The sequence below is a fragment of the Mytilus galloprovincialis genome, chromosome 8 (genome assembly GCF_965363235.1).
Source record: "Mytilus galloprovincialis chromosome 8, xbMytGall1.hap1.1, whole genome shotgun sequence".
In the NCBI taxonomy this organism is placed as follows: domain Eukaryota; kingdom Metazoa; phylum Mollusca; class Bivalvia; order Mytilida; family Mytilidae; genus Mytilus; species Mytilus galloprovincialis.
The window spans coordinates 30,248,590-30,276,072 of NC_134845.1; the positions used below are offsets into that span (position 1 = coordinate 30,248,590).

The 27,483-nt window shown below is 31.1% G+C and overlaps 1 protein-coding gene across 2 annotated transcripts; it reads right to left on the reverse strand.

Annotated features, from left to right (window-relative positions):
* LOC143085523 (uncharacterized) lies at positions 1-26,755 on the reverse strand. Of its 2 annotated transcripts, XM_076261909.1 has the most exons (17): positions 26,638-26,754; positions 25,514-25,547; positions 24,050-24,113; positions 22,861-22,991; positions 21,226-21,275; positions 20,682-20,822; positions 15,464-15,579; positions 15,090-15,132; positions 13,734-13,878; positions 13,380-13,495; positions 12,931-12,981; positions 12,419-12,443; positions 9,532-9,615; positions 3,224-3,292; positions 1,658-1,729; positions 1,034-1,237; positions 1-204 (listed from the first exon to the last, which is right to left on the reverse strand). In XM_076261909.1, exons 1-17 carry the CDS (start codon positions 26,702-26,704, stop codon positions 63-65), a joined length of 1,554 nt encoding a protein of 517 aa, XP_076118024.1. In that variant the 5' UTR covers positions 26,705-26,754; the 3' UTR covers positions 1-62. The 2 variants fall into 2 exon arrangements, with proteins under 2 accessions (XP_076118024.1, XP_076118025.1); XM_076261910.1 differs by lacking the exon at positions 1,658-1,729 and having other exon boundaries at positions 26,638-26,755.
* Positions 26,756-27,483: the final 728 nt, after the last annotated feature.

Consider the following 27,483-nt stretch of genomic DNA (forward strand, 5'->3'; position numbering starts at 1 on the left):
TTATATATACATCATTTATTATTGAGATGACAAGATGACACAATGACTTAAGACAATGAAGATCATGATGAAGGTTCTGATTTAATTTGCGGCATCTCCTGGGTAAGAGTGGGAGGATACTGATCATCATCATCCTTCTCTTTCTTAATCTTCTTCTTTTTATGTTTAGTTTTATGGTGGTCAGAATCTTCATCATCTTTTTTCCTGTAAATAAAAAATACAATCTAATGTACTAAAAATATCTTACTTTATATTTCAAACATTGTATGAATTTAACAATTTAAAAAAAAAATTTCTTGAAAGTGGGGTTCATGTTGCTTATTCTTTAGGTTTTTATGTTTTGTCTTGTGTACTATTGTTTTTCTGTTTGTCTTTGTCTTGAAATGAATATGAAAGTGAAACTGTAAACTTCCTATTCCTAAAGGGGCCTTGGTTGTGGAGTGGTTAAAGTAATTCATCTACAATGCTAACAAAAAGTAAAATACCAAAAATACCATACTCCAAGGAAAATTCAAAGACGAAAAAATCCTTTATCAAATGGCAAAATCAAAATCTCAAAAAACATCAATTAAATGGGAAACAACTGTAAATAAGCAATAAGGTAATACCACTCTTGACGCAAAGTAAGTTCAATTTCCTATCTAGTTTGCCTTGGATTGCCTGTTATTCGGTCTAAGGTCTTACAGGAATTTCTCCTGTTACTCTAGCTTCCTCCTCCAATTTAACTGGTGACATGATATAGTCAGATGAGATGCAACTATTGTAATTTATTCTATTACTAACCCTCTTCTGTTTATTTTTAGGAAAATGTCATTATCTAACAGTTTTATTTATGATATTTTAGTTTACTAATGATAACAATTATATGCATAACATTTTTTGTTACAAATTTGTGTTTCTATCTGAAACACTTTAAAATATCTGTGTAATTGTTGTAATCTGATTTTGTTTACCATGTTAACAACAATCTAAATAATCAAAACGCAAATATATTAATTTTTCTTCATTTTCTTAACAATTAAACTAAACTAACCTTCTACTTGATTTATGATGTTTTTCTTCCTTAATCCTGACATCTTTAGAACCTTCTCTAGTTCTTGATGTGTCTCTTTCTTTGTATCTGTCCCTATCCCTGTCACGGTCCCTGTCCCTTTCTCTATCACGGTCCCTATCCCTATCACGGTCTCTATCCCTTTCACGGTCTCTATTGCTGTAACGGTCTCTGTCTCTAATAGTCCTAGAAATAAATCAAGTATTCTTGTAATTTCTAATATGAAATCCCATAGTCTTTCAATGCATGATGTTTCCAGGCCTAGAATATACTTGTTGCAGGAGCCAAAAGCAGTGACTTGATTTCAATTACACCACTAGTTTTATTTATATGTAAATACTTTGAAGCAGTAACCATTTCATTAGCCATGAAAGCATTAAGTGAGAAAATAAAATTAGTGATGAATCCTTGAAAACAAAATCAAAATACATAACTTATTAATTTGTTATTTTTTGTAACTGAAATGTTTACAATATCTTAACAAAAGCTATAATTTTGACTTCATCACAAGTATTTTGCCCAACATTTCTGAAATGCAGATCAATTAAGTCCTGATAGCAGGTGCCCTTTCCTAAAGACTATTCCAAAAGAGGATTAAACAATTACCTGTCCCTATCACGGTCCCGATCTCTATCGTATCTCCGATCTCTGTATCTGAAATCTCTCTCACTTCCTGAACTGCAATCATAGAGAGTTGTTATCTTGTTGAATCCAATCGATATTGTAATACATTCATAAGCATGCATATCATGGACATTTTATCACCATCAAACCCACAATTTACTTAATGTATACTATGGATTCATAATTATTCATGAGATACCATATTTTGTTGATATTGTAAGTAAAGAAGAACCCCAAATTCAAATATTGAACAAAGTATATATTTATTAAGGCTTGGATCCACACTTTGAAATCAAATATCCATGGATATAATTTTTTATGTCTCAATGCAAGAAAATTGGTATCAATGAAAATAAATAACTTCACAGTACACATGGTAAAGTAACTTTGAACACAAAAAAAAAGATTTCTACATATAGCTTTAATAACTATCTTGGCTGGCTTGAAATTTCAAGTTTTCAAATAAACCACAATAATTCACATTTTCAAAATCAAATGTATTCTGGTTATTAATTTTGAAAACATACATCCCAATGTTTTGATTTTAAGTTATATCCTATTCAATAGATACCCAAGCAATGGCATAATATTGTTCTGATTTTGGCATCTTGTTACAGAGTAACATCATTTAATGAAACAGTGAAAAGTCAATACAAAAGATAAGGTTGTTATTAATATTTTCAAAAAATATTTGCAGTATAATTTCAAACTATATCAGTATGCTATTGCCAAGTTGAAAGATAATAGATATTATTCATTAAATAAAAGAAACAGAAAAAGTAAATACACTTAGGAGTCCACATAAAATAGGTTAATGAATTAAAATGATCAATGTAAACCCATTGCTACAAATACATGTTTTACACATTACATGTACTATAAAAACATGCAGTTCATTGCATTGAGAAAGGAAAGTATTTTGTAATGACCTTATTTGGGCTAATTTTATGTTGAAATATGAAATTAAAATTTAAGATTTCTATTGATGTCTGTTTGAATGTTTAAGTAATAAAAATTGAAAACATGCAGTTTACAATCTTTTGTCAATGCAGAGTTTGGTATTTTCAAATACTATGTTATTATCTTTTCACAAAAATAATCAGGCTGTTGGTCTTGTCTATTGAATTTTGTCATCCAGGATTTACAACTTGCTATACGGTATGAGTTTTTCTCATTATTGCTTTTAAATAATATGTTCCCCCTTTGAAATATTAAGTATTTTAAATATATTAATTATCAAAGGTATTTGTTACTGAACATGATCGTGCATTAGTTTAAGTCGTCCTCTCAGGGATTATTTTCTTCATCTTTCCACAGATATTCCCTAAGAACCTCACATATGTTACAATGGATTAGTCGCAAAAACAATCTGCAGCAATTCATTTACACTGATCAATATATATAAAGTGGGTTTTCTTCCCCAAATCAACAAGAATAGTTAACCATACTTTGACTGTTATGATTCAAACAAAGTAAGAAATGTGCATAAAAAAAGCATTCACTCAAAACACATATTTGTATGCTATTCACAAATTTATACTAAATTACCTGCTGAAATCTGACTCTGACCTAGCTGGGCTTCTTTCACGACCAGATTCCCATCTGTAACCAGCACCTCTGAAAAAAACCTCAATAATTTCAATCACAAAACTTAACTGCAAATTAAAGTGCACTGAACGGTAAAGATTGCATCAATTTATCAGTGGGAAGTAAAATTCATTATTGCATTAGTTGTAGTTGATTTAAGGTGGCTTGGGACTATTCGACTGCGTATAATTTCACGCATGAATATTAGAAAAGTAATTGTCGTAAATTCAATATAATTTTTTAAAAATCATTGTAGTTATGTGACTAATAGAATATTTTCGTTATTATCCGTATCTTTTAAAGGGTCAAAATGACATTTCACCCATTTTCACCATTTTCCCGCCAAAATTTTAGTTTTAAGGCAAAATATTTTTTTTTCCTTATCAGTGACCTATGTTTTTTATTTGCTCATTCTCTGAAGCTATATTTTAGCTTTTCATATTACAGTTTTGGACCAAGTGTCTTATAGCGTTTTATTGATATTCCGATAAAAATATGTCAACACCTCTATTTTCCCTATTATTTCATTGAAAAATTATCCCTTTTACATACCTGTTTAAAAGTAAAATTTTGAGCTTAAATGGGGCGTGACTCCCTATTTTTTTTCGACCAATTTGATTCACTTTCGGTAAAGATTAAAATAACAAAAAATACGGCACTTCTGACTTTAGAAACTTCGAATAGGCCCGAGCCACCTTAAGAGCAATTATAGCCAAAGGAAGATAACTCCAAATTTTCAAAGATGATTTTAACAATGACATCATTCTATTTTTAGAACAGCTATTAGATTCCTGCACCTTGCAAAAGTTATGTAATTTTCTTGACAAGTGTAACATCATTTTGTGCCTTGAATATCTGAGCATACATTACATTGATAAATTTCTGGAAATGTTCATGGATAGAATGTATAGAATGTTATGATCAATGCACTATATTTTGTGTATTAAAAAAGGAAGTGATAAGCCTTGGAACATTAAGATATCAAGTCAGTCCCCATAAGGTTTTGATTGCATTTCATGCCATCTGTACCTAAAAATGGAAGTTATAAATATAATGATTTTCCTTTATTAATTTTCTGATCTATTCTACCAAATGAGTGGTATGTTAACTATTACGGAAAAGAACTATCTCCCTTGCAGTTTTCTACAGTATGCAATAAAAATTGCTTGAAATTGATCATTTGAAAGTAATTCACATGTAACACAGCAGTTAAACATTGTCAACTGTCTACATTCAACTTAAGTCAAATGAAAACATAGGATATCAAAAATTACAAATGTTCTCTTGTTTTCCCAAATGAATAATAAAATTATACAGGAATTAAACTTTAAGAAGGACTGAAAGTGTGTATTCATGACTATTTCTGAATGGAAATTAAGCAACAAGCAACTGTTTTGTCACCACCTTGAGTTACATTATTTTGGTCACTTAGTTTGGAAACAATATCTCTTGATTTGAAACAGTTTTTCTGCCCTAGATACAAAAGTGTAATGACTTCTATTACAATATAGAGGTCACATTGTGTCTTTTTTTTCTTTTGTTTATTGTGGTGGTAAAAGAGATATGTAAAAAAATTTAGGTAAGTAATGTTTTGTCAAGATATCGATCAATCTGTTATTTTTCATGTCATTGTCAAAAATTAAAAAAAAATCTACTTTCTAAATGTACTTTTTTGTAGTTGTTTATCTTACAATAAAAGTTATTAAATACCTTTACATATATTCATCTAGCTCATACACCAAATAAGGAAATAATTACGATTATTCATGGTTTTATCAACACAAATTGCTGCCTTACAAATTGCATCATAAATCACATCATAGAAATGCTATCAACCTGTATCACAAGCCTAACAAGTTACCACAAGATTGATCTGGAGAAAGTTTAGACACACATAGTTTTGTTTTCATTCGTCCCTTATGATCATAAACTGGAGTGGATGACTATTTAGGCAAGGAAAAAACAAAACCATCCATTTGCCATGAATTGATTGACTGTTCTTTGCTTAATGTCCATTCTAAAATGACGTGCTTCTTTCGCTTTGTAAACAACACCGTGATAAAATTCTCCATATATCTATACTAAGCGCAGACTCAGAGATATACATAATAATGGCTGTTACAATATACTTCCCACGTAAATCCACATGTATTGGAACCTATTTGTAAACCATTTGCCGATTTTATTTTATTTTCTAAATTGCATGCAGTTAAAAAAGACAAAATAACTTATTCTAATTTGGATGCATAATAAAAAGAAGTAATGCACAAGAGCTCGGAGAAATCAACAAAATAAAAATAAAATAAAATTCCGCGAAAGTCTTTTAATGTTTTTGACGCATTTAAGTCATTTCAAAACATGACGTCATACAAATGAAAACGCTACAGTTGAACGTTTTCTGAAAAGTGAACCATCGAAATTCGTATAATATTGTATTAAAATTGATTTGTAAGGTAGGTTTTGTTTTATTTTCTATTCTATTGCATTTTTCGCATATTTACTGATTTTAGCAAGTCAACATGGCGGCTCCTTAGTTACAAAATGTCAACTTTGGATTTGACGGTAGCTTACGAGAAAAACATGTAAATTAAAAATGGCAATTGTTGGGTTTGTGAATTTAAAGAATTAAACAGATTTTTTTCTAGCGGTTATTCACTAAACAATCCATACATGCTACAGATTTTATGAATATTTGAGCTTTATCGAACCGGGAGTAAAAAAAGAACAGCCACACACACAGCATACCTACCATCGCTTCAGTTTTTTAATGACCGTATTTGTCCTATTAGAATCGAAATAATTCATGTAAGCCATAGATTGTTGGAAATTTACACATGGCCTGGGCCGTGATATTCAAATTTTATCCTGAGCGTTGAATTATTTCTTAAATTACACATATTTCATTCAAATACTTAACAAATTTGTGATGGAATAGCTAGGCTCCAAAGATCATAAATCCGAGTTGAAATCAGTTCCTTTGAGGGCTTAAAGTTATCTATGTTTGCTTCAATTTTAAATATTAGAAAAGATATTAAATTTTATTCTCTCTATCATTTATCTTTCAACATAAATATTTAAATTCATTTTTTTTTATCTGAAAATAAATATGTATTCATAATTACATGAACAAAGAAAGACATGACAGACTACACACCACCATACCCAATTATATAAAGCAATGCTGTAAAATAGCTGACATAGGCAATATATGGTTTTAGGAGCTACATGTAACCAACACCACTTTTACACTGTTTTAAGGGAAGTTTAAATTGTTGTTTCCCATCATGCACATATTTGACAACAATATGTCAAGGTTCTACAGAGACATAACAGGCTTAAAATCATTGGTAATTACTAATTACTTACTTTTTCTTTCTGCTCAAAAATTAAAATAATGTTTTTAGGAAAATGTGTGTAAAGTTCTATATTTTTTCAATTATCTAATGAAGAATAATATTTAAACATGTTGAAACAAAAGAGACTGTACCTAAAAACTGTAAGTTGTAACTCCTCACTTATTTATAGGTGTCTTTTACAGCTTTTACATTAATGCTAGCAAGACAAATCTTTGTTTGGCTTGCTTGCTTTGTTTGTATCAATGTTTGCTCAAGCATGGCAATTAAGATAGGCGGGGCTTCAGCTTGTATACATCATACTTTAATTTTATTGGACGTTATGTTTGAGGTTAAGGACACTCAATTTTAAAACATCACAGGATGACAAATATAAAGCGCAATCGTAGAAATGGAAGCCAAAAAAAGATTTTTTTCTCTCGAAGATATGCATTTTCACCATCAAACTTAAAATACTGTCGTCAAGTACTTTTAGTAAAACAAAATAGCTTTTCGAACACACCTACTCTGATTTTGTAATTCATTACATAGGTATTTCATTTGACCCTACAACCTGTAGCTTTGCTATATAAATTAAAATGATAGAATCTGAAGCGAGATGATGTATCAAATGTTCTTGCTTTGTACGTTTTCAAGACAAAATATTCATCTCAAACACACAATAACATAAGAAGGTGCACTCGATTTTCTCTTTTTGATACAATTGTTACCAATTTTTTGATTTTTTTTCTTGAGTCACATAATCGGAAGGGCAGACACGGAAATAACTGAACTTATAGATTGAAATGTTCTCCGTCCGTGGTAATTTAAAAAAAATCGGAGGTTATGCATTTTCTTCATCCAACTTGATAGATAACCATGACTTCGACTCGATATCTAATTGTTCTGCTTAACTATGTAATAGATAAATTGAAAACTTATGCAAATGTTTTTAACAAGATTTAGAATTGGAGCTCACAAACTTGAAATAGAAAAAGGTCGTTATTTTAATATTAAACTAGAAAATAGAATATGCAAACTCTGTAATGAGGAAATAGAAGATGAGATGCATTTTCTTTTAACATGTAAAACTCTGGATAATGTTAGAAATCCCTTTCTAAGCAAAATATATAGTAAAAATAAAAATATTTCAAAACTTGATAACAAATCTCTTTTTATTTGGCTAATGGGAAATGAAGATAAAAACATTTTGATAATAATTTGTCAGTTATTAGAGGTTTTAAATATAAACAGAAATACAATATTAAATTAGATTTCTCTATATAAAATTATGTATGATCAAATATGCATTTACATAAGTTATTTCTTTTACATTTGATAAATTATTAGTATATACTACGAGGTGTGCTGTCCAATAAAGGGACCAGAATAACAGACTATTGGTCATATTGTATTATATATGTTTATTATTTACAAATTGCCTACTTCATTTTCTTTAATATTATATCAATCAACTAAATCAAAATCAATCATATTATGTACTTTGTTTAACCTATTTTGAATTTACTTTACATTATGTTTGAAAATTATATTATAATTATTCTGCTCATTCTGGGCGCCGTGATTGGCAAATAAAATATTTGTTTGTTTGTTTGTTTGTTTGTTACTATAGTAAACATTACAGAAAGCATTTATCGCCTTCTCTATAAACAAAGAATAATCAGTTTGAAAGTTTACAAGCAAAAATTAATCCAATGTGCGCAATATTCAATAACAATGGACATAATAAATAAACGGGATGAATTAAGTCATTTCCACCCTACTTAATTTATCCCTTTTATTAGAAAAGCGAGTTCACCTTCTTATGTTAAGGTGTGTTTGAGATGAATATTTTGTCTTGAAAACGTACAAAGCAAGAATATTAGATACATCATCTCGCTTCAGATTCTATCATTTTTATATAGCAAAGTTGACTTTATAACATAACAAAATCACAGTACTAAAAGATGAAATATATGGGTCAAATGAAATACCTATGTAATGAATCGCAAAATCAGAGTAGGTGTGTTCGAATAGCTATTTTGTTTTACTAAAAGTACTTGACGACAGTCTTTTAAGTTGGATGATGAAAATGCATATCTTCGAGAAAAAAAAAATACATTTTTTTTTACTTCCATTTCTACGATTGCGCTTTATATTTGTCATCCTGTGATGTTTTAAAATTTAGTGTCCTTAACCTCCTACATAACGTCCAATAAAATTTAAGTATGATGTATACAAGCTGAAGCCCCGCCTATCTTAATTGCCATGCTTGAGCAAACATTGATACAAGCAAAGCAAGCAAGCCAAACAAAGATTTGTCTTGCTAGCATTAATGTAAAAGCTGTAAGTTTATTCTTTTTTTTAATATTGAGCATTCCTGAAGGTAAATGCAGAAAAGGGGCTTCAGACAAAACTTATAAAATGTTATTTCTAATTGTGAGCAGTCTTACATTTACCACAAAATGTGCAATACTTAAATATTAGTGTGCAAAAATACAAAGTTCTTGATTATTTAGTATACATTTTCATTCAGTCAAAAATCATTCAAGCTGGAATGAATTGAAGCTAAGCTTGATCCCCAGTTGTTCCTGTATTTTACCATTATCTTTCTTTTCAATATATCAAAATTAATATGTATCCCTCAATTTTTGTGTTTTTCACTGTGAAAAATTGCAAGCATAAGAGTATCAAAATACATGCTAGTTATTCAAAGTAATTTTTAAGAGTAAAACTCTGAAAAATGAATACCAGGTTAATGTATCCTTTTATGGAATATATAAGAAGAAATTTGATTGTAAATCACAAAAAATCATCAGCAAAATGATCTTTAACTGAATCAATTCATATGCTATATATAGTAACTTACCACTAAAACAATGTGTTACTTGTATAAGAATCAGATGATATTTTATATACTTTAAAACAATATATTACCTGCTATCCCAAGCTGAATGTGAATCATTATAAGCTGCCCCATATGCCTGTGAATCATAATAACTAGATCCTCTTTCATCCAATCTGTAAATACAAAAGGTATGGTTCAGATGTTAAATAAAATATTTGTGAATAAGTATGTTCCTTAAAGACAGTAAGTTCTGAACTTTAAAAGTGGATTGCCTCAAAACTAGTTTAGGAAATAGCATCAAGCTTTTAACATACGGTACTACATGTACATAAGGAAAAATCTATATACCATAAACGAGTTTTTTTTATTTTCACTAGAATCTGTTATGCATTTTGACACTTCACTCCCTTTATGTAACTGTAAGTTGGAATAATGGTTAATATCTGTGTTCTCATCAGACGTAACTTCAAATATCCATTAAGGTTTTGACAAATAATCTGTCTGGAATCACTGGCAAAAGGCACCTGCATCATTATTTAATTGATATACTGCTTAGGTTTAGATTTAAACTAGTACTTGTATATGAGACATAACAATTACAAGAGTTCATAGGCTGAAATGTTGTGTCTGCTTTACAATTTTTAAGGGAATTTTATGTTCTAAGCCTTTAAAATCAAGATCCTATGACATGTATCACAAAAACATAACATTATCAATGATCCATGCAAATAAGGTCAAGGTTAAGTAAAGACCTAATAATGATTCTATACATAAATTAAGCTAACATATAATTCTTATGATGCATAAGATTTTCCGTTACATTTTATACTATATATTATATATTAGGAAGTATCATTATAACTGTCATTTTAATACTGGATGTTTTCTTTTATAGGAATATGCAGATTACTAAAGTAATTCTTTAACAAGGATATTGAATTGATAAGTTAAATGTTTCAATAATTTAAGGCGCTGTCATAGTACATATACTGACAAGCAAATACGGTATACATTCCGAGTTTTAAATAACCTACACCAACGTTATAACTAACAACTTTGAAATATGCTAGGTTTCAACTGTTCTCCACTAAGCAAATTAGGCATATAGGTGTATGCTAATGTAACATGCATCCTCTAACCAATTATTGTATAAGTAACAATTTTTTCATGATTTTATTATGCAGTTTAACTGTATTGAATGTCAACATTTAGTTGTTCTTTTTTTTCATAAGTCATATTCAAACTTGATCTGTGTTTTGTGGTTCTAAGCAATGTGTGTAAGATTCATAACATTTGGTTGTGACAAACTCAAGTTAAAAACAGAAACGAAAAATTCAGCAATATTTATGGTTATAATATTTAAAGGGGCACAACTCATAAATGGTAAAAGTGACATCACCAAATTTCAAATTTGATCTTGTGTTTTGTGGTAATAAGCACTGTATTTCAATTGTGTAACATTTGGTTGAGGCAATCTAAAGTTAGAGAACAGAAACCAATTTCAAGAATGTACCCTAGGGACAGGACAGACAAGGGTAACACTTAATGCCCCCACAACTAGGCAAGAGAGCATAATAAAAATAGTTCATCTAAACAAAACTTAAGCTACCTATTCAGCTTCATAAAACATCAAACATATTTAAGAATATTTACTTGTCTAAAATGTGACACTGATTATTTACATAGTGATAACTTATTGCAAGTCATGAATACCTTGTCCCAACATACATTACTACACATGCAACCATCACATAAAGGATTTCATTCCTATTATATAGCTTAAAAGTGTTCATTATCAATGATTTATTTGATTATTTGCTTCCTTTCTTTGAAAATGCAAAAATGTTTTATCTTTTTTTGAGTATCGCTAAAAAATAAAACATGTATCTCACCTTCGAGACTTTCTGTAAGGTAAATATAATAAGTAAGTTTGCAAGCCCTCTCACCAGTATATACATTATGCAGAGTTTTGTTAGTATAAACAATGTGTTTATTTTTAATAATATGAAAACCTATATAACTTGTGAGTTAATTTATTAGTAAGCAATTTAATAAACATAGATATGAGTCCTCCATCCTGAAAGATCTGTTTTTGCCTGCCTTTAATGTTAACCTTGAAACACATTCTTGGAAATTAGAAACTAATATAGAAGGAACAAAACTCTATTTCCTGTGCAAGTTTAAAGTTGAGTTGTTCATAGAAATTAGTTATATATTTGCATCTCTCTTTAACAACATTAAAAACTCTAATTTATCATTATCAAGAAGGTGTTCATATTACACAGATTCCCAGGCCAAACCACCTTTCTATTCATTATCATTTTCTATGTTCAGTGGACCTTAAAATTGGGGTAAAAACTCGTATTTGGCATTAACATATCATGACCATATCATAGGGAACAACATGTGAACTAGGTTTCAAGTTGACTGGATTTGACCTTCATCAAAAACTACCTTGACCAAAAACTTTAACCTGAATTAATTAGACAGATGAACAGATGCAGATCAAAAACATAGGTGAGGCATAAAAAAGTAATTAGAACTGATGCAATATTTTATTACCTGACTTTTCATCAAAATGTTATCTGAATCAAATTACTTTCAATCATAGTATATAAGAACCTACTAAAATGTATGGGAGGAAGGATGTAAATGCTATAATCCCGCTCATAGTTCTTTAAAGGAAAAAGCAAATTTTGATACTTTCTGATGAATGGGCTCAAAATTCATAATTAAAAGACTGTGATCCATATATGTCAACTCTGAAAGGCAGGCAACATTAAAAAAAAAAGTGGAACTATACAAGCAAAGTTAATCTAAACTATGCAAATAAATGTTCCAAGCACATAAATACATTTGAAATTGTTATTGTTGGTATATGTATCACTACCATGACTACATTATAGTTAAATTAAAGTAAATGTTAACTACGAGTTAATATTCATGCTCCTCCATCAACATGTTTAATAAACAAACCTTGTTGCTGGTGGTGGGTAGTAATCTGAAACAAAGAAAAAGTTATTTTTATCAAGATATTCAATCTTCTTTATTTTTATATTTTTCATTTTTGAGACTATATTCAAAGTAGTTCTTACAAATTGTGACTTAAATGGAGAGTTGACACTCATACCATCTTCTTATATCTATATACTAAGTGTCAATTTAACCGGACTATAATGAAAATAACAGCTCAATAGACAACTTTCAAATTCATGCCTTAAAATTGGTGATTTTGATAAATTTAAAATTGTATCACTTATTTTCTGAGAAAAAAACATATGCCACTATTATGTAATTCATCCTCAACCTGGTCCAGTTAATAGAATACTACAACTTTTATTGATATTTGTATCTTTGTAATACAATCAGGTTTATTAAATCATTTCTTGCAGAAGTTATAATATTTGGTTATTTCATTTTCTCTATAGTTTAAACATTTTAAAAGTAGATAAGTTGAATTTTTGTTGAAAAATGAAATATATACTTACGTTCATAGCCAGGTATGGCCCCAGGAGGTGGAACACTGGAAAATGGAACACCTTAAAATGTAATAAACAAACACATTTAGACAAGAAAACCTATATCATTTACAAAATTTTCAAATAAAAATGTAAGTGGATTGTATCATATATCAACAGGTTCTTTGAAAATGGTAAAGTTGAAAACATCTATAAATGTTTTAGTAATGCCATCATGATTTGGTAGACTGTTATTGAGTATCTGTGGCAGATGATCACAAATATTTGTTTCCTATTGTTTTAACCACAATCCTTGCAATTTGTGTACCAGAAAACAAACATAACAATTTTGCAGATGAGAAAAAAGACATTAAAAAAAATTATTTACACTATACTGTTGGTTAATTAATATTTGTTGGGTACCAATTATCTTGGATTTCATCTTCTTCATCCTTTAGTATTGATTCATTGAAACTTACCAGGAGGAGGATATCCAGGTGGTGGCAATCCAGGAGGTGGCACTGAATAATCTGGAGGTGGTATCCCTGGTGGCAAGCCAGGCATTCCTGCTGTTGGGTCTGTTGCATAAGATTTCCTAAAAGACAAAACATGGTTTTCGATCTTTTAATATATGCTTACCTAAGGTCTTTAAGATTTACAAATGTATATTAGCTGTGCATATGTTGTATGTTTAAATTTTGTACACCATGAAATTGTGTGGTCCATATTTGCATTCAAAATCTGTGTAAAATGAAGAAAATCTGTAGTGGTTTACTTCTCTCTTATACAACATATGGTCATTTACAATGAAGACAAACATAAAACTTATTTACCCTGTAGTCGGAATAGGATCTCCTGTATTATCTGGTCGCCTTGAATCTCTAGCTGTACTCCCTATTACATCAATGGTACCAGCAATTTTTCTTGTAGTGACTGGCTTCCTGTTCTCAAGAACAGGAACAGATCTTACTGAATCACCTAAAAACAACAATTTTATACAACAAATTTTTATGGAGCATGGTTATATATATGTACATAAAAATCATACATAGGCCTATCTTAATATCATAAAATGAAACAACTACATGAAAATTTTTTAATGGATGAGATAGTATATATTGGTTTATTTGTATTCAACACAACTGCAGTTTTCAAATTTCCTATAATATTAACTATAATATTAAAAATTAATATTAAAAACTTATAATCTTATTCACTATATAAAAATCATTTTTAGTAATAACCTTACAAATGCTTTCCTGAATTTTACATATCATTCTGAATCCTTGTTACTACATATAATACAGTTAACACAATTGTCTAATAATTTTTTGGCCAGATATCTTCTAGTATACTTATACCCCTAATTACACCTTATGTAAGAATCCGGGGTTTTGATTGGTTAATAGTCAGTGTATTTTTCACCAATTTACTGTTATCAAATGAATATCGTTCATTTTTAACGCCGCCGGGGTATTTGCTAAAAGGATATGCCTTTTTTACCCTCTCTGCCGTGGTATTTTGAACAGATATATCATGTTAAGGAGGGGTATTTGCGAAAAATACCAGTCGAGAGAATGTTAAATTTCACGAGCCGTAAGGAGAGGGAAATTCATTCTCAAGACTGGTATTTTTCGCAAATACCCCTCAATAACATGATATATCTGTTTAATTACACCGAATGTTAATGTACTAAAACGCATTGATGATCGTGACGTTACAAGCGTCCAGTCGGATAGAGTATTTTTTGGCAAATACCACGGCAGAGAGGGTAAAAAAGGCATATCCTTTTAGCAAATACCCCGGCGGCGTTAAAAATGAACGATATTCATTTGATAACAGTAAATTGGTGAAAAATACACTGGCTATCAACCAATCAAAACCCCGGATTCTTACATAAGGTGTAATTAGCCAAAAAATACTCTATCCGACTGGACGCTTGTAACGTCATGATCATCAATGCGTTTTAGTACATTAACATTCGGTGTAATTAAACAGATATATCATGTTATTGAGGGGTATTTGCGAAAAATACCAGTCTTGAGAATGAATTTCCCTCGCCTTACGGCTCGTGAAATTTAACATTCTCTCGACTGGTATTTTTCGCAAATACCTCTCCTTAACATGATATATCTGTTCAAAATCTTTTTTTATAACCATATGGGTCATAATTGATCAAATCCAATTACCTAGTAGATCTTTCTTTGGATCTCCAATGGGTCGTACAGGTGCCTGAAATAATAATACATACACATTACTACACATAACTTTTTGTTCCTCAATGTACAAATAAGCCCTAGTCCAATCAATTTATTATAAAATTGTTGCACAATAAATATAAGAAAGCTACTATTTGGCCCCTTATAATGAAATTATACATACAAGATTTGGTATATTTTTCTAGGTGGTCCGAGTAAAACAAATAATTATAACTACTGTATTTTTTTAATTGTTAAATCTATTGTACAGGTTCTAATCTTGAAACTCTATGTCAAAATGCAAATTATTTTAATTTATTCAGTTTAAAAATAAACCATCTAAATTATAAAATGTTTGTTCTTACATAAGTCCTTCCGCCCATGGATCCAGCTTCTGACCTCATTCTTCTTTGTCTATCACAGTATTGTCTCCACGTATCTTCATTAAACCCATAGTTAAAATAATCAGTTATGTCAGCCCCTAATAAGAAAATAAACATTGTATTTATACAACTTAGTTAATTTAGGATTTGCACTATGATTAAGTTTATATCCATTGTGATTTCAGTAACAACCCTTTGAAATTGTAAATCCTTTAGTAAAGCATCCATTTCTGTAATTGGTTTACATCATATAGAATAATGCTTTTTGATTTGTTATTTATAATTGCATACTTTTAACAGTTAAGTATATTTTGATTGATATTATTGTAGATATTTTTTGATGTGAGAATACTGTGAATTCTTTTTTTTTTGTTGCTTTTATTGTTGACCTATTAGGCGAGTGTAATATTTGAAAAAGACGTCTAGTTAAGGACTTTAATGCACCTAACACACGGCTAATTTCTTTTTTAAATGAAAGAATAATGATTTAACTTTGATTTTTGCCCGGTTGTCACAAAATCAAACGGTGCAGTTTTTGTAAAATTAACGTTTATTTCAGAAATTAGTTGAAAATTATAAAATTATGACATGTTTTTCAAGCAAAGGAAATTAGTCGTATCTCTTCTTTTAGACAGAATAATTAAGTGAAATAGATTCTTAAAATAATGAAAAACAATATTTACAACTGTAAGTCCGCATGCTTTTGCATTCCTTCTAAATATTTGACATTTTGTACGAAAATTTTTCATAATCCTGACCTTTTCGGATCTACAATTAAATTTTTATTAAATGCTTTTGCACTCTATCCGTTTTAGAACACACCAAATTACTCACCAGTTATCGTTTTTTCATTCAAAGTCAAGACTTTATCTCAACATTTCTTAAAATCACGAATTTCTGTAATTTTATGATGTTGGGTAAAATCACTATAGTTTCCAGAATCCCTTATCTATTTCGTTATCGTTTTTTTACTGAATATATTAGTCGATATCCGTGTACTTAATAGTGCTATTAGAGTACGATAAATCATATTTAAACGGTTCTTTTTCTATCTTTAACTTCAAAGTAGCTTAAATAGATATAAAATCGTCAGAAATTAAGATCAAATCAAAGTAAAACATAGTTTTTGAGTTCTGTAGAATTCACCCCTTTCTAAATAAGGAATCGTATCGGAAAATTGTAGAAAATCTTCCGAGTCGTGTCAAATTTTCACAGTCCAGTTCACAATGAAACCCTTTCTATGCTAAAAAGCAAAAATTATCCATTGATTGACACAGATGTATAGTCTGTCATGTATTTACTACATAGAAACTATGTAGTTAAACACTTAAATGAAGATACAGTTGTATTGCCGCAGGGGGAAAACGAAAAGATGAAGTTTACAGAAGACTGGTCGATGAATATGAAAACAAGAATGTGTCCTCAGTACACGAATGCCCCACTCGCACTATCATTTTCTATGTTCAGTGGACCGTGAAATTGGGGTGAAATCTCTTATTTGGCATTAAAATTAGAAAGATCATATCATAGGGAACATGTGTACCAAGTTTGAAGTCGATTGGACTTCAACTTCATCAAAAACTACCTCGACCAAAAACTTTAACCTGAAGCGGGACAGACGGACGAACGAACGGACGAACGAACGAACAGACGGACGGACGAACGAACGAACGAACGGACGCACAGACCAGAAAACATAATGCCCCTCTACTATCGTAGGTGGGGCATAAAAATGAAAACATCCCATTTGAAAATACAAAATATCATAAGAGTAGCTATAAATATTTCAAAAGTAAGCACAACCTATCATCTTCTGTTTTGTCTGTACAATGACTTTGTACTACATGACTGTACCAATTCTACCGACCAGTCTCTTCTAATATATCAACGAGGGCAGAAGATCTACAACTCATTCTGATTTGTCTCGGTTTGTATATTTTGCAAATATAAAGTATAAAGCCTATAAGCAAGTTACACAACTTCATAAGGTATCCTCTGAGGAGCAAACTCAAGCTGTATTGAGTGTTACTACATATATCCCCTACAATGATCTGATTTACAAAATAACTCATGATAATTATACTATTAAATATTTATACCATCGAGCTTGCATCGCTAAATATTTGCTACAAAATTTGAAATCAGAAAGTAAAGAGCTATCTAATTCTGAACACAAAACAGCTTTTACTAACATTTCAACGATTAAAGATGACGTGCCTGTACACAAAGAAGTATTCTGGTTGACAACTTTAATTACTTGATCAGTTAACCGGGCTTAATTTCTGCCCGAGGATCTCCGCCGAGAAAACTACACAACATATTATCAGCTTCAACAAAAACTAAAAATATATGGTCAATTTATAGATACATGTATACAGCCTCAACAAGGCCAAGGTACATCCAATATTGTATACAGTAGCTCTATAATTTTGTCTTATGCCGTAATGGCGGAAAATTACCCGTTTAAAATTACTGTGATATACCGGTACAGTCTGTCAAATTTAAAGATCTGAGCAGTGACTGCGAAACTGGTTGCAAGCACTTTATGCAGCTACTAGTATTTTACGGAAGAAGATATAGGGTAAAGTTGTAATCCAATCAGATGAATATCCATTATCTAAAAACATTTCACTGGATTATTCAATTGAAATTATGCCACCTGCTTTAAAAACATTTCTGTATTGTCTTTTGGATGATGGCGCATTTGCGGCAGTTAATAAAGCATACGATATTCCTATTGACAAAGTTCTTAGATGTATGGCTTTAGTAGACCGTATATTATTTATAAATATTTTACTCTTTTTCATTTAGGCTTATCATTACAAATGCACCGAATTTATGGACACCTTTGATAATTATTAACAAGTTTGACTGATCAGGAGATAAGAAAAATTGAAAATGGGGCATACATTCTACATGGCATTATTTTTCTTCTGGGGGTCAAAATTTTATCCAAGATAATGTCGACCTAACTACAGAAACAATAAAAGATTTGATCTGTTTACGCATTGGTTTAGGTATAGGGGGAGGGTTGAGATTTCCAAAAACATGTTAAACCCCGTCGAAATTTTGCGCCTGTCCTAAGTCAGGAGCCTCTGGCCTTTCTTAGTTTTGTATGATTTTTTATTTTAATTTCTTGAGTATATTTCGAAGCTTAGTATGACGTCCATTATCATTTCAAACCAGTACATTTTTGTTTAGGGGGCCAGCTGAAGAACGCCTCCGGGTTTGGGAGCTTCTTGCTGCATTGATGACCCATTGGTGGTCTTCGGCCGTTGCCTGCTTTTTAAACGGGTTGGTATCTCTTTGACAAATCCTTCATGTCCATTCCCAATTTTTAATTCAATCTGTATATAGTAGATCTTGTGTCCGCTTTGAGCAAAACCTCTGCTGTACTGATATATGCCCATGCCAAGGAAGTTGTCTTTGTATGGATATGTTGACCGATAAGAATGATGAGATTACAAGTTAAAATGAAACTATAATATTCTGATATCGCAATATTCCGACACCTAAATGGTCCAACATCCCATTGATCCGACGTTTCGATCTTTTAGGTTATACGCTAACGGTATTTAAACATATAAAGCCAAATAAAAGGTTCAATATTAAGATAACCTTATCCTCTGTTTGAAGCGGTGAAACAAGATATAAACAAGAATGTGTCCACAGTACACGGATGCCCCACTCGCACTATCATTTTCTATGTTTAGTGGACCGTGAAATTGGAATAAATTCTCTAATTTGGCATTAAAATTAGAATGATCTTATCAAAGGGAACATGTATACCAAGTTGCAAGTTGATTGGACTTCAACTTCATCAAAAACTACCTTGACCAAAAACTTTAACCTGAAATTTGCACTATCATTTTCTATGTTCAGTGAACCGTAAAATTGGGGTCAAAACTATAATTTGGCATTTAAATTAGAAAGATCATATCATAGGGCACATGTATACTAAGTTGCAAGTTGATTGGACTTCAACTTCATCAAAAACTACCTTGACCAAAAACTTTAACCTGAAGCGGGACAGACGGACGAACGGACGAACGAACAGACGGACGAACGAACAGACGGACGAACGGACGCACAGACCAGAAAACATAATGCCCCTCTACTATCGTAGGTGGGGCATAAAAAAGTAATACCATAGTAGCCGAACGTCATCACTAGAAAAAAAGTACAAACTACTTTGTCAAGTGTTGTTTGATTAATTAGATATCTCAAGATACACGGCGGCCGACTAAAGTAAAATCAAACACAATTTGACGTACAACGAGTGATCATATTTTCCTTGTGATGTTTTATATTAAAATTGTCAATTTGTTGATATAAATATACTAGTAGCACTTTACTCATTTTAGTAATGTTAGTTGGTACTCTTATCATATCTGATTTAGTGACGTAAATGAAATTGCGGTATGATCCAGACTCAACATATTGCACTACAATAATATAAAAATCTGCCCTATGGTTGTCTGATCTTGAAGCGGTTGGCAGGCTTTAAAACTAACAGGAGACCATACGCTTCCTCAATTTTAATGTACAGCTCATCATGGGACTTTTCTGAACAATTAAAAATACGTCATATGTTATATTTTCCCCATGCTTCAAATATTTTGTTTCGAATTATATATATCAAATTTGCAGATATATGTTTGTAAATACATGCATCAAATGATATGGAGGTATTATAAGATTTAGATAATGCAAGGGCGACTACAGATACATTTGTGTGACTTAATGGTTGATTTTCAAAGACTCAGAGAGAAAACATTACGTAACATGCGTTACCGTTAAAATCAACCAAAATTAATTAATACTGTGATTGAAATATATTTTCCCAACAATAATACAGTATTCCTATAAAAATGTTTCGTTTTTGCATTTGTTTTGACTCGATTTTTCTACTGGAAGTATCCGTGAATTGAAATTGCACCCATGACCTTTGACCTCGATTTAAAAAAAAAATGCACCATAATTTCTTTTGACGACCGGGATATTTATAAAGTACACATTCTTAGCTTCCCAGTGATATATAATTTAGCCGTGTGTTAGGTAGGTGCATTAAAAATGTAAATTTGGCTCTCATATCACTCGCCTATATGGGCATTGCTAAGTAACAGAGAAAAATTCTATTCAAGAATTGAAGGTCAATTTTAAAACTCCTAGTTAGTACAAATAAATAAATTTGACTGACCTGGTTTCCTCCATGGTTTATCTTCAGCCTGTATACCATCTAGATCAAAGTCATATGTGGGTACACCATTAATACTCCCCACTGCTTCTACATCCACTCCCTTGGTTGTTCCAGTTGATGTTATAGCTCTAATGGCTCCACCTATAAATAGATTTCAATGTGTTTACATTTTCAATGTGCTCTTAAAAATATTTTTTCTATTTTTAAAATGACTATATCAGCAAGTATATCAAGCAAGCTAGTTTTAGGCAGTTGTGATAGTTGTTCAGTTGTATGAATTTAGTTGTTTGCGATTCATTGATAAATCGGCATTGATGGTTGCTACCTTTATATGAAACTCCATTGTATAATATTTTTCTAAAACATGTAGTTCATTTTCACGGAGGTATGATTACAGTTTTGAATATCTGAGAAAACAAGAACTGAAAATTTCTTTCAAAAGATAAGATTTTGTCAACAAAAAGTTCCACTACTAAAATACCATGCATACATAAAATCTCATTTTTACTGTTTGTAGAATTTCATATATATATTATATTCTTACCAGCAGCCTTGTGGTATCCACCTTGTGTCTTAAATAAATTTCTAGATGCACTGAAAAGATAAAAAGTATAATTAATGAAGTAAAAAAAAACTTGCAGATAGTAATTACCAATATGTTAATAAAGATTACTCTGTATATTTCTTGGTTTCATTTTTTAAAGTTTGAATTGAAAATTCAGACACTTCGACTGAATCTTTATAAAGTACTGTTTTTTGTGTCCAATAACAATATATACTAGACAACAAAATGTTAATGACTCCTTCCATTTGACATGTTACTGTTGATTCATTTCTTTTGGTGTTAACTAATTTTTGGTGGGTCCACTTTAAAATACAGTATCTTAATCATACATGTGATTCTTCCAAAATCTCCCGCTTTTCAGACCCTCTTCCGTCCCTCCCGTTAAAATAAGAAATCTTCCGTTTTTGAAAATGTCAACCTCGTAAAATTTTCAATACATATTTTTGTTTACAAAATCGATAGGGACTGAGAAAAAGTCAGAGAAACTCGAAATTGATATGGGAAAAGTCCGAGAAAATCGGAAGTTTCCTGTTGTGTCAAAGGTAAAATAGTTAAAATCAGCCTGAGGTGTTTAGGATTAAACTGTATATACAACAATAAATCAAAGATAATAGGCAATTACCTGGTGACAACTAGCTAGTTTAAGACACAAGCCTGGATGATTAAAAGTGAAATAATGACAAAGGATTAAATTGACAAGTTGTATAAACAACGATTTATTTGATGCTATTGAAAACATGGAACATTTACTGAACCTCAATAAAAATGAAATCAACTCAAATATGATATTTATGGCTTGTTTTCTATCCAAGCCAATGGAATACCTATATAAGTATAGTTGTCTTGGACTATTCTAAAATTTTAGAATTTGACAAAATGCAAACCGTATTTTATCATGTTTATCACCAAATACCCCAGCAGCAAATAAAAGAAACCAAAGTATCTAGCCAAATTCAACTCTGCCTGGAGATCTGATTTCAAATGGTGCAAATCCAGTACCAAGGGTCAAGACCATGCTTACTACACTTCATGCAAAGCTGACTATGGTTGCCCTAATGACTGGACCAAACTTATGGAGACAGCTACCAACAGCAAGCCTACACCTCTATCAATTTAACACCTTCTGTTACAAGCATGTTCAGTATATATAGTGGTACTAAAGTTGACAATGTAGCTTAATCAGAGATACTCCAACTATGCATGATGGCTGATCACTTTATCTTGAATTATGAGACCAAAAATCCAGCTGAAAAATTCCAAATCTCCAGTTGTGGCTTGACAACTCTGTCACATGTATGCTTAATTATAACAATGATTTCACAGTATAACATTTTCACCTTGAATTTTTAGATATAATGTTTTAACCAAATAAAATACATTGTAATCTGATCAATGATGATTCTATAATATATGTACAACATATTATTTTGGGGCCTTTTATAGCTTGCTGTTTGGTGTGAGCCAAGGTTCCGCTCTGCGTAAAAGACCTTACTTTACCCTATAGTTGTTTACTTTTTACCAATTGAGACTTGGATGGAGAATTGTCTCATTGGCACTCATACCATATCTTCTTATATCTATATATATATATGTAGCCCATGAAAGCCGACTTACTCATTCATGGGAAAAGTTTGTATATCACCAATCGTGACCTGAACATCATCATCAGAATCCTCATCGCTATCTTCAGATTCACGCTCTGCAGCATTTTCTTTTTCTTGTGATTGTGATTCCTCCTCTCCACTCTGTAAAATTAAATTTTAAGATATTTTTTAAAGTTTGAAAAAAATATAAAGTTCACTGTCAAACAACTGAACTTGCTCAACTTGTCCAAGATTTGAAAACATTTTTTTAAAATAACAACGTTGCAGAACCTTTTTTATTATAAACATGAAGTTTATAAAATTCAACCATTTAAGGTAGATTCATGGTGTACCGCCATCTTGGATTGTACTATCGCAGTACACAATCAGTCTAGTTATATGCCCAAATCTATAAATTTGTAGACAGATGTGCAATTTTATTGGTTAGACTGTTTATCTATATGAAGAAAACTTGCTGATTTATTGCATTATCCAAAATATTTGAACAAATACCAAACATTTGTGTTTTAGAACCATTTTTTTTCTTCAACTGAGTCATTTAGGGGAGATAACTCTTTTAGTAAAAAAAATAAACTGGTCTGATATGGAAATTTTTAATTTTTACTTGTAGCAAGAAAACAAGTTTGGTGACACCATTTTTCTTTTTATCTTCTGAAAACATATTATAAAACCTACCTTCTCACAATTTATTTCAAAATTCTATCTCATAGATTTCTTTTTATGCACAAAAATGTGTTTTTGCATGATCATTTTAAGCAAATTTAGCCAATTTTCAACAACTCACAGCTCGAAAAATAGCACGATGACCCATCCTTTGTATTATATTTTTGGAAAGAGCATAAAAAAATCTTCATTTTAGCAAAGTTTAAAAAAAAATCTATCTCGGGAAACTTATACCTTTGATCTACCTTAAATAAAGCCCACTAAAATTTATACCTTGTACCTTGTGTCAAGAATATGTAAAATTAAATAATGATTTTCAAAAAGACCTCAATTAGAAAGTATGCATTACGTAGTTTTGTACATGCATCAAATTATCATCTTCAATTTTCAATTCACTTGCTGTTGCCAACTAGTTTATTCTTTACTGTGTATTGATATATATATGGTTTCATATACATGGAATTTCTTTTTTGTACACATGCACAAATCATTTTGGAAGCAAAAGTCTTCCATCATTAATATATTTGATACCTTACCAATTCTCCAGCTTCTCTGTCATCCTTTCTGTCAGATCTACTGTGTTTAGGTGGGTCAGCAGCCCTGTTATATCAAATATAACACATTTTTTTTTTAAATACTTTACTAGCATGTGACTAGTGCATTTCAAAAATGGAGTTCCAGAGAACAGTAGGATGATATATATACATTTTGTACAATGTAGAATGTTTGCAAAGGTAGAAATGAAAAAATAATATTAATAGAGAACTGCAGAGATTTCAAGATATTTCAGATATATGTGTAATTATTTTATATGCATCGCGCTGTAAATTATTCGTTATTCAACTAAAAGGTCCGGGACCACAATTATTTCGTAGTGCATTTCTTTTAGAACATAAATGAAAATTAAAAAAAATCCCACCTGCGCTTTCTCAAACTCAAAATATGGACAATTTAATGTTTAGAACGTCTTGAAATCTTTTGACAGCTTCCGAAGTGTTAATTTTTAACCTTTTTCAGCTGGACCAAATCACTACTTTCCTTAAAAATTCAGGACCCAAATTTTTTTACAGTGTAATTTCACCCCCCTTCTTGCAATTTGAGGCATTACACATGAAGAAATAAATTTGGAAGGGGTATAAAAATTAATGGCAAGTAACCCACTGTCAGCACTAGGGACTATATTTGTGAACAACGAAAATCAAGGGACGACAATTGTGGTCTCGGACCAAAACTGACTCAATATACTGAGGAAGATAAGAAACTTTCATTTCCTTAGATATTAATTGAAGGGGCTTAATACATGTAAGCTACGTTTTTGTCAAAAAAATAAAATATGAAAGAAGAATTGTGAAATAATATTTTGCTTAATTAGCAGTAAGTTTAATTCAATTTTGTCAAAATAAGTTCAATTGACAAGAAAACAGTATGTATAATATGACAAATTACTTAATAAAATGTACATGGTTAGAGGTATAGGGGGAGGGTTGAGATCTCACAAACATGTTTAACCCCGCCGCATTTTTGCGCCTGTCCCAAGTCAGGAGCCTCTGGCCTTTGTTAGTCTTGTATTATCTTAATTTTAGTTTCTTGTGTACAATTTGGAAATTAGTATGGCGTTCATTATCACTGGACTAGAATATATTTGTTTAGGGGCCAGCTGAAGGACGCCTCCGGGTGCGGGAATTTCTCGCTACATTGAAGACCTGTTGGTGACCCTCTGCTGTTGTTTTTTATTTGGTCGGGTTGTTGTCTCTTTGACACATTCCCCATTTCCATTCTCAATTTTATGCAATATCATAAATATTTAGCACTTCCACAATACCCCTTTCAATCAATCTAAGAATTTGTAGGTTATTCTTCTATGAGTTGTTTTATTGGTATCTTACCAATGTTCAATCTTATTATATTTCAATGTATTTCTACAAAATGTTCTTTTAAAGAGATGCATCAGTATTTTATAATGTTTATTTCATATACAGATATATAGCCATATAGCTTACCCACTAGCTTTTTCTTGTGACTCTTTATTATCATCTAAAACAAAACAAAATTTTTTTAATTACGAATGTATGAATGGAGGTGTTGATTTTTTCGCTCCTAAGATAAGTCATCTTATTTAATAATGAAATGGATAATTTTGGAAATTAGAACTTTCAAGTGTTTGATTGGTATATATGGGACCTTTCGTCCGACATCAATCCGACATTAATTTAATGTTTCAGCGGTTTTTGTATTATATGCTAATGATAAATGTATAACATTTATGAAAGGGTTTAAGCATTGTAGGCCCGCCATCATCAGGGATTTACCTACATGTATATCAATTTATTTTAATTTTGTCGTTGTCAATAGATCTGCAATACTTATATGCATTTTATAAGCTATTATTGGTTTGCTTGAAAATATTTCGTTGCAAACTGCATCCTGTTTTAGTAGGTCCCAATGTTTACTAATGCATTGTTAAATTTAGGAATGCACTTTTTTTAAGATTGATGTAATTAAAGCAATTGCAAGTCTAGTAATACTAGCATCATGTGATCAATATTTTGTAGTATAATTACAATAAAATACTTATAGTATGTATACGGAGTCTTCCGAACTAGATTGTTTGCTATCGGAAATCGGATTGATGTTGGAATACGTGGATGTTAGGTGTCACTTTTATACAGAGTCTTCCGAATAAGATTGTTTGCTATCGGAATTCGGATTGATGTTGGAATACATGGATGTTAGGTGTCACTTTTATACAAAGCATGTGTAATGTCCAGTACTGGCGGACAAATAGTGATAAGGTACATTTGAAAATAAAACATTCAACCATGTTTTTAGAAACCATTACTGGCACTGGTCTACATAATCATGACGTCTGATCGATGAGGGTATTTACGATATGAATTTTACAGATCATTTAATGAAGTTGTCAAGGTAAATACTAAAAATAATAGACTGCTATATTAAATGGAGTACCAAGTTTTGTCTAATAATAAAAATAAATAAAAATCCGAGTGACAAAAGTTGCATTAGACTTCTATTTCTAGCAACAGCAATTGCTCATTAAAAAACAACCTGAAGCAAAGTAACATATTCATTAAGTTATGCCTTTATTTATAATCTAATACTTTACCCCCATAAAGCCATTCTTCGTCGTCTTGTGTGCCGGTTTGTGGTGCAGCTACACCGGCAGCCGCCATCGTGTTTACAATTTTACTTCTTTTAGTTTCGAATTATTTATATCGAACTGTTAAAACGGGTCAAATTATTTTCAGATATAATATTTATATTCAATGCATAATCCATTTATCATCTTATGATAGAATAGTGTAAAAACTACGAAACACGATGTATGTAATTTATCTGAATACCGAAAATAAAATAAAGGTCCATAAATTACAGGTATGAATATTTCCCTCAGATAAATATTTGATGTCCCCTGTCTCAGAATATCCCCTGATAGTGGGTTTAAAATGAACATTTTGATGGCTTGCAGATAAAATGATCAAAATTAACTTTTCTTTCATAAAAAAAGGCAAAAATGTTAGATATCAGATAACAAAGATCAGCTTTCAACACAGGCACTTGTCTCAGAAGTTTTTCTATATACCTCTAGGATTTTTTTTGGAGACAAGTGCCTGTGGCTTTCAAGCAAGTCCTGGCAAATTATATAAACTGTAAAATTGATTGAAATCTCTTGGAGTCCAAACTAGTGCTGAACGGGTCGTTGTCGACCTGGGTACTCCATCAACGTACCCTGGGTACTTTTACTTTCAATGATGGTACCCTGGGTACCGTGTTTTGGATGAATGGTACCAATAGGGTACGTTTCCGTCGATAATCGTACCCAGCTTCGTACCGATTTGAGTCTTGAAATTTATCGCGAGATTTCTTAGGAGTTCCGAATAGTCGGATGTTGGTGGTTAGCCCGTGGGTTGATATTTAATTATATTCTACACTTGTAAACAACAAATGGACG

What these genes read in the sequence shown, in the direction of transcription:
- LOC143085523 (XM_076261909.1), bottom strand. Translation starts at nt 26,704, where the DNA reads ATGGCGGCTGCCGGTGTAGCTGCACCACAAACCGGCACACAAGACGAC. An exon ending in TCACAAGAAAAAGCTAGTGG is followed by an intron (nt 24,114 to 25,513) that starts GTAAGCTATATG and finishes TTGATATAACAG; the next exon opens with GGCTGCTGACCCACCTAAAC. An exon ending in TCCAAAGAAAGATCTACTAG is followed by an intron (nt 13,879 to 15,089) that starts GTAATTGGATTT and finishes TGTTGTTTTTAG; the next exon opens with GTGATTCAGTAAGATCTGTT.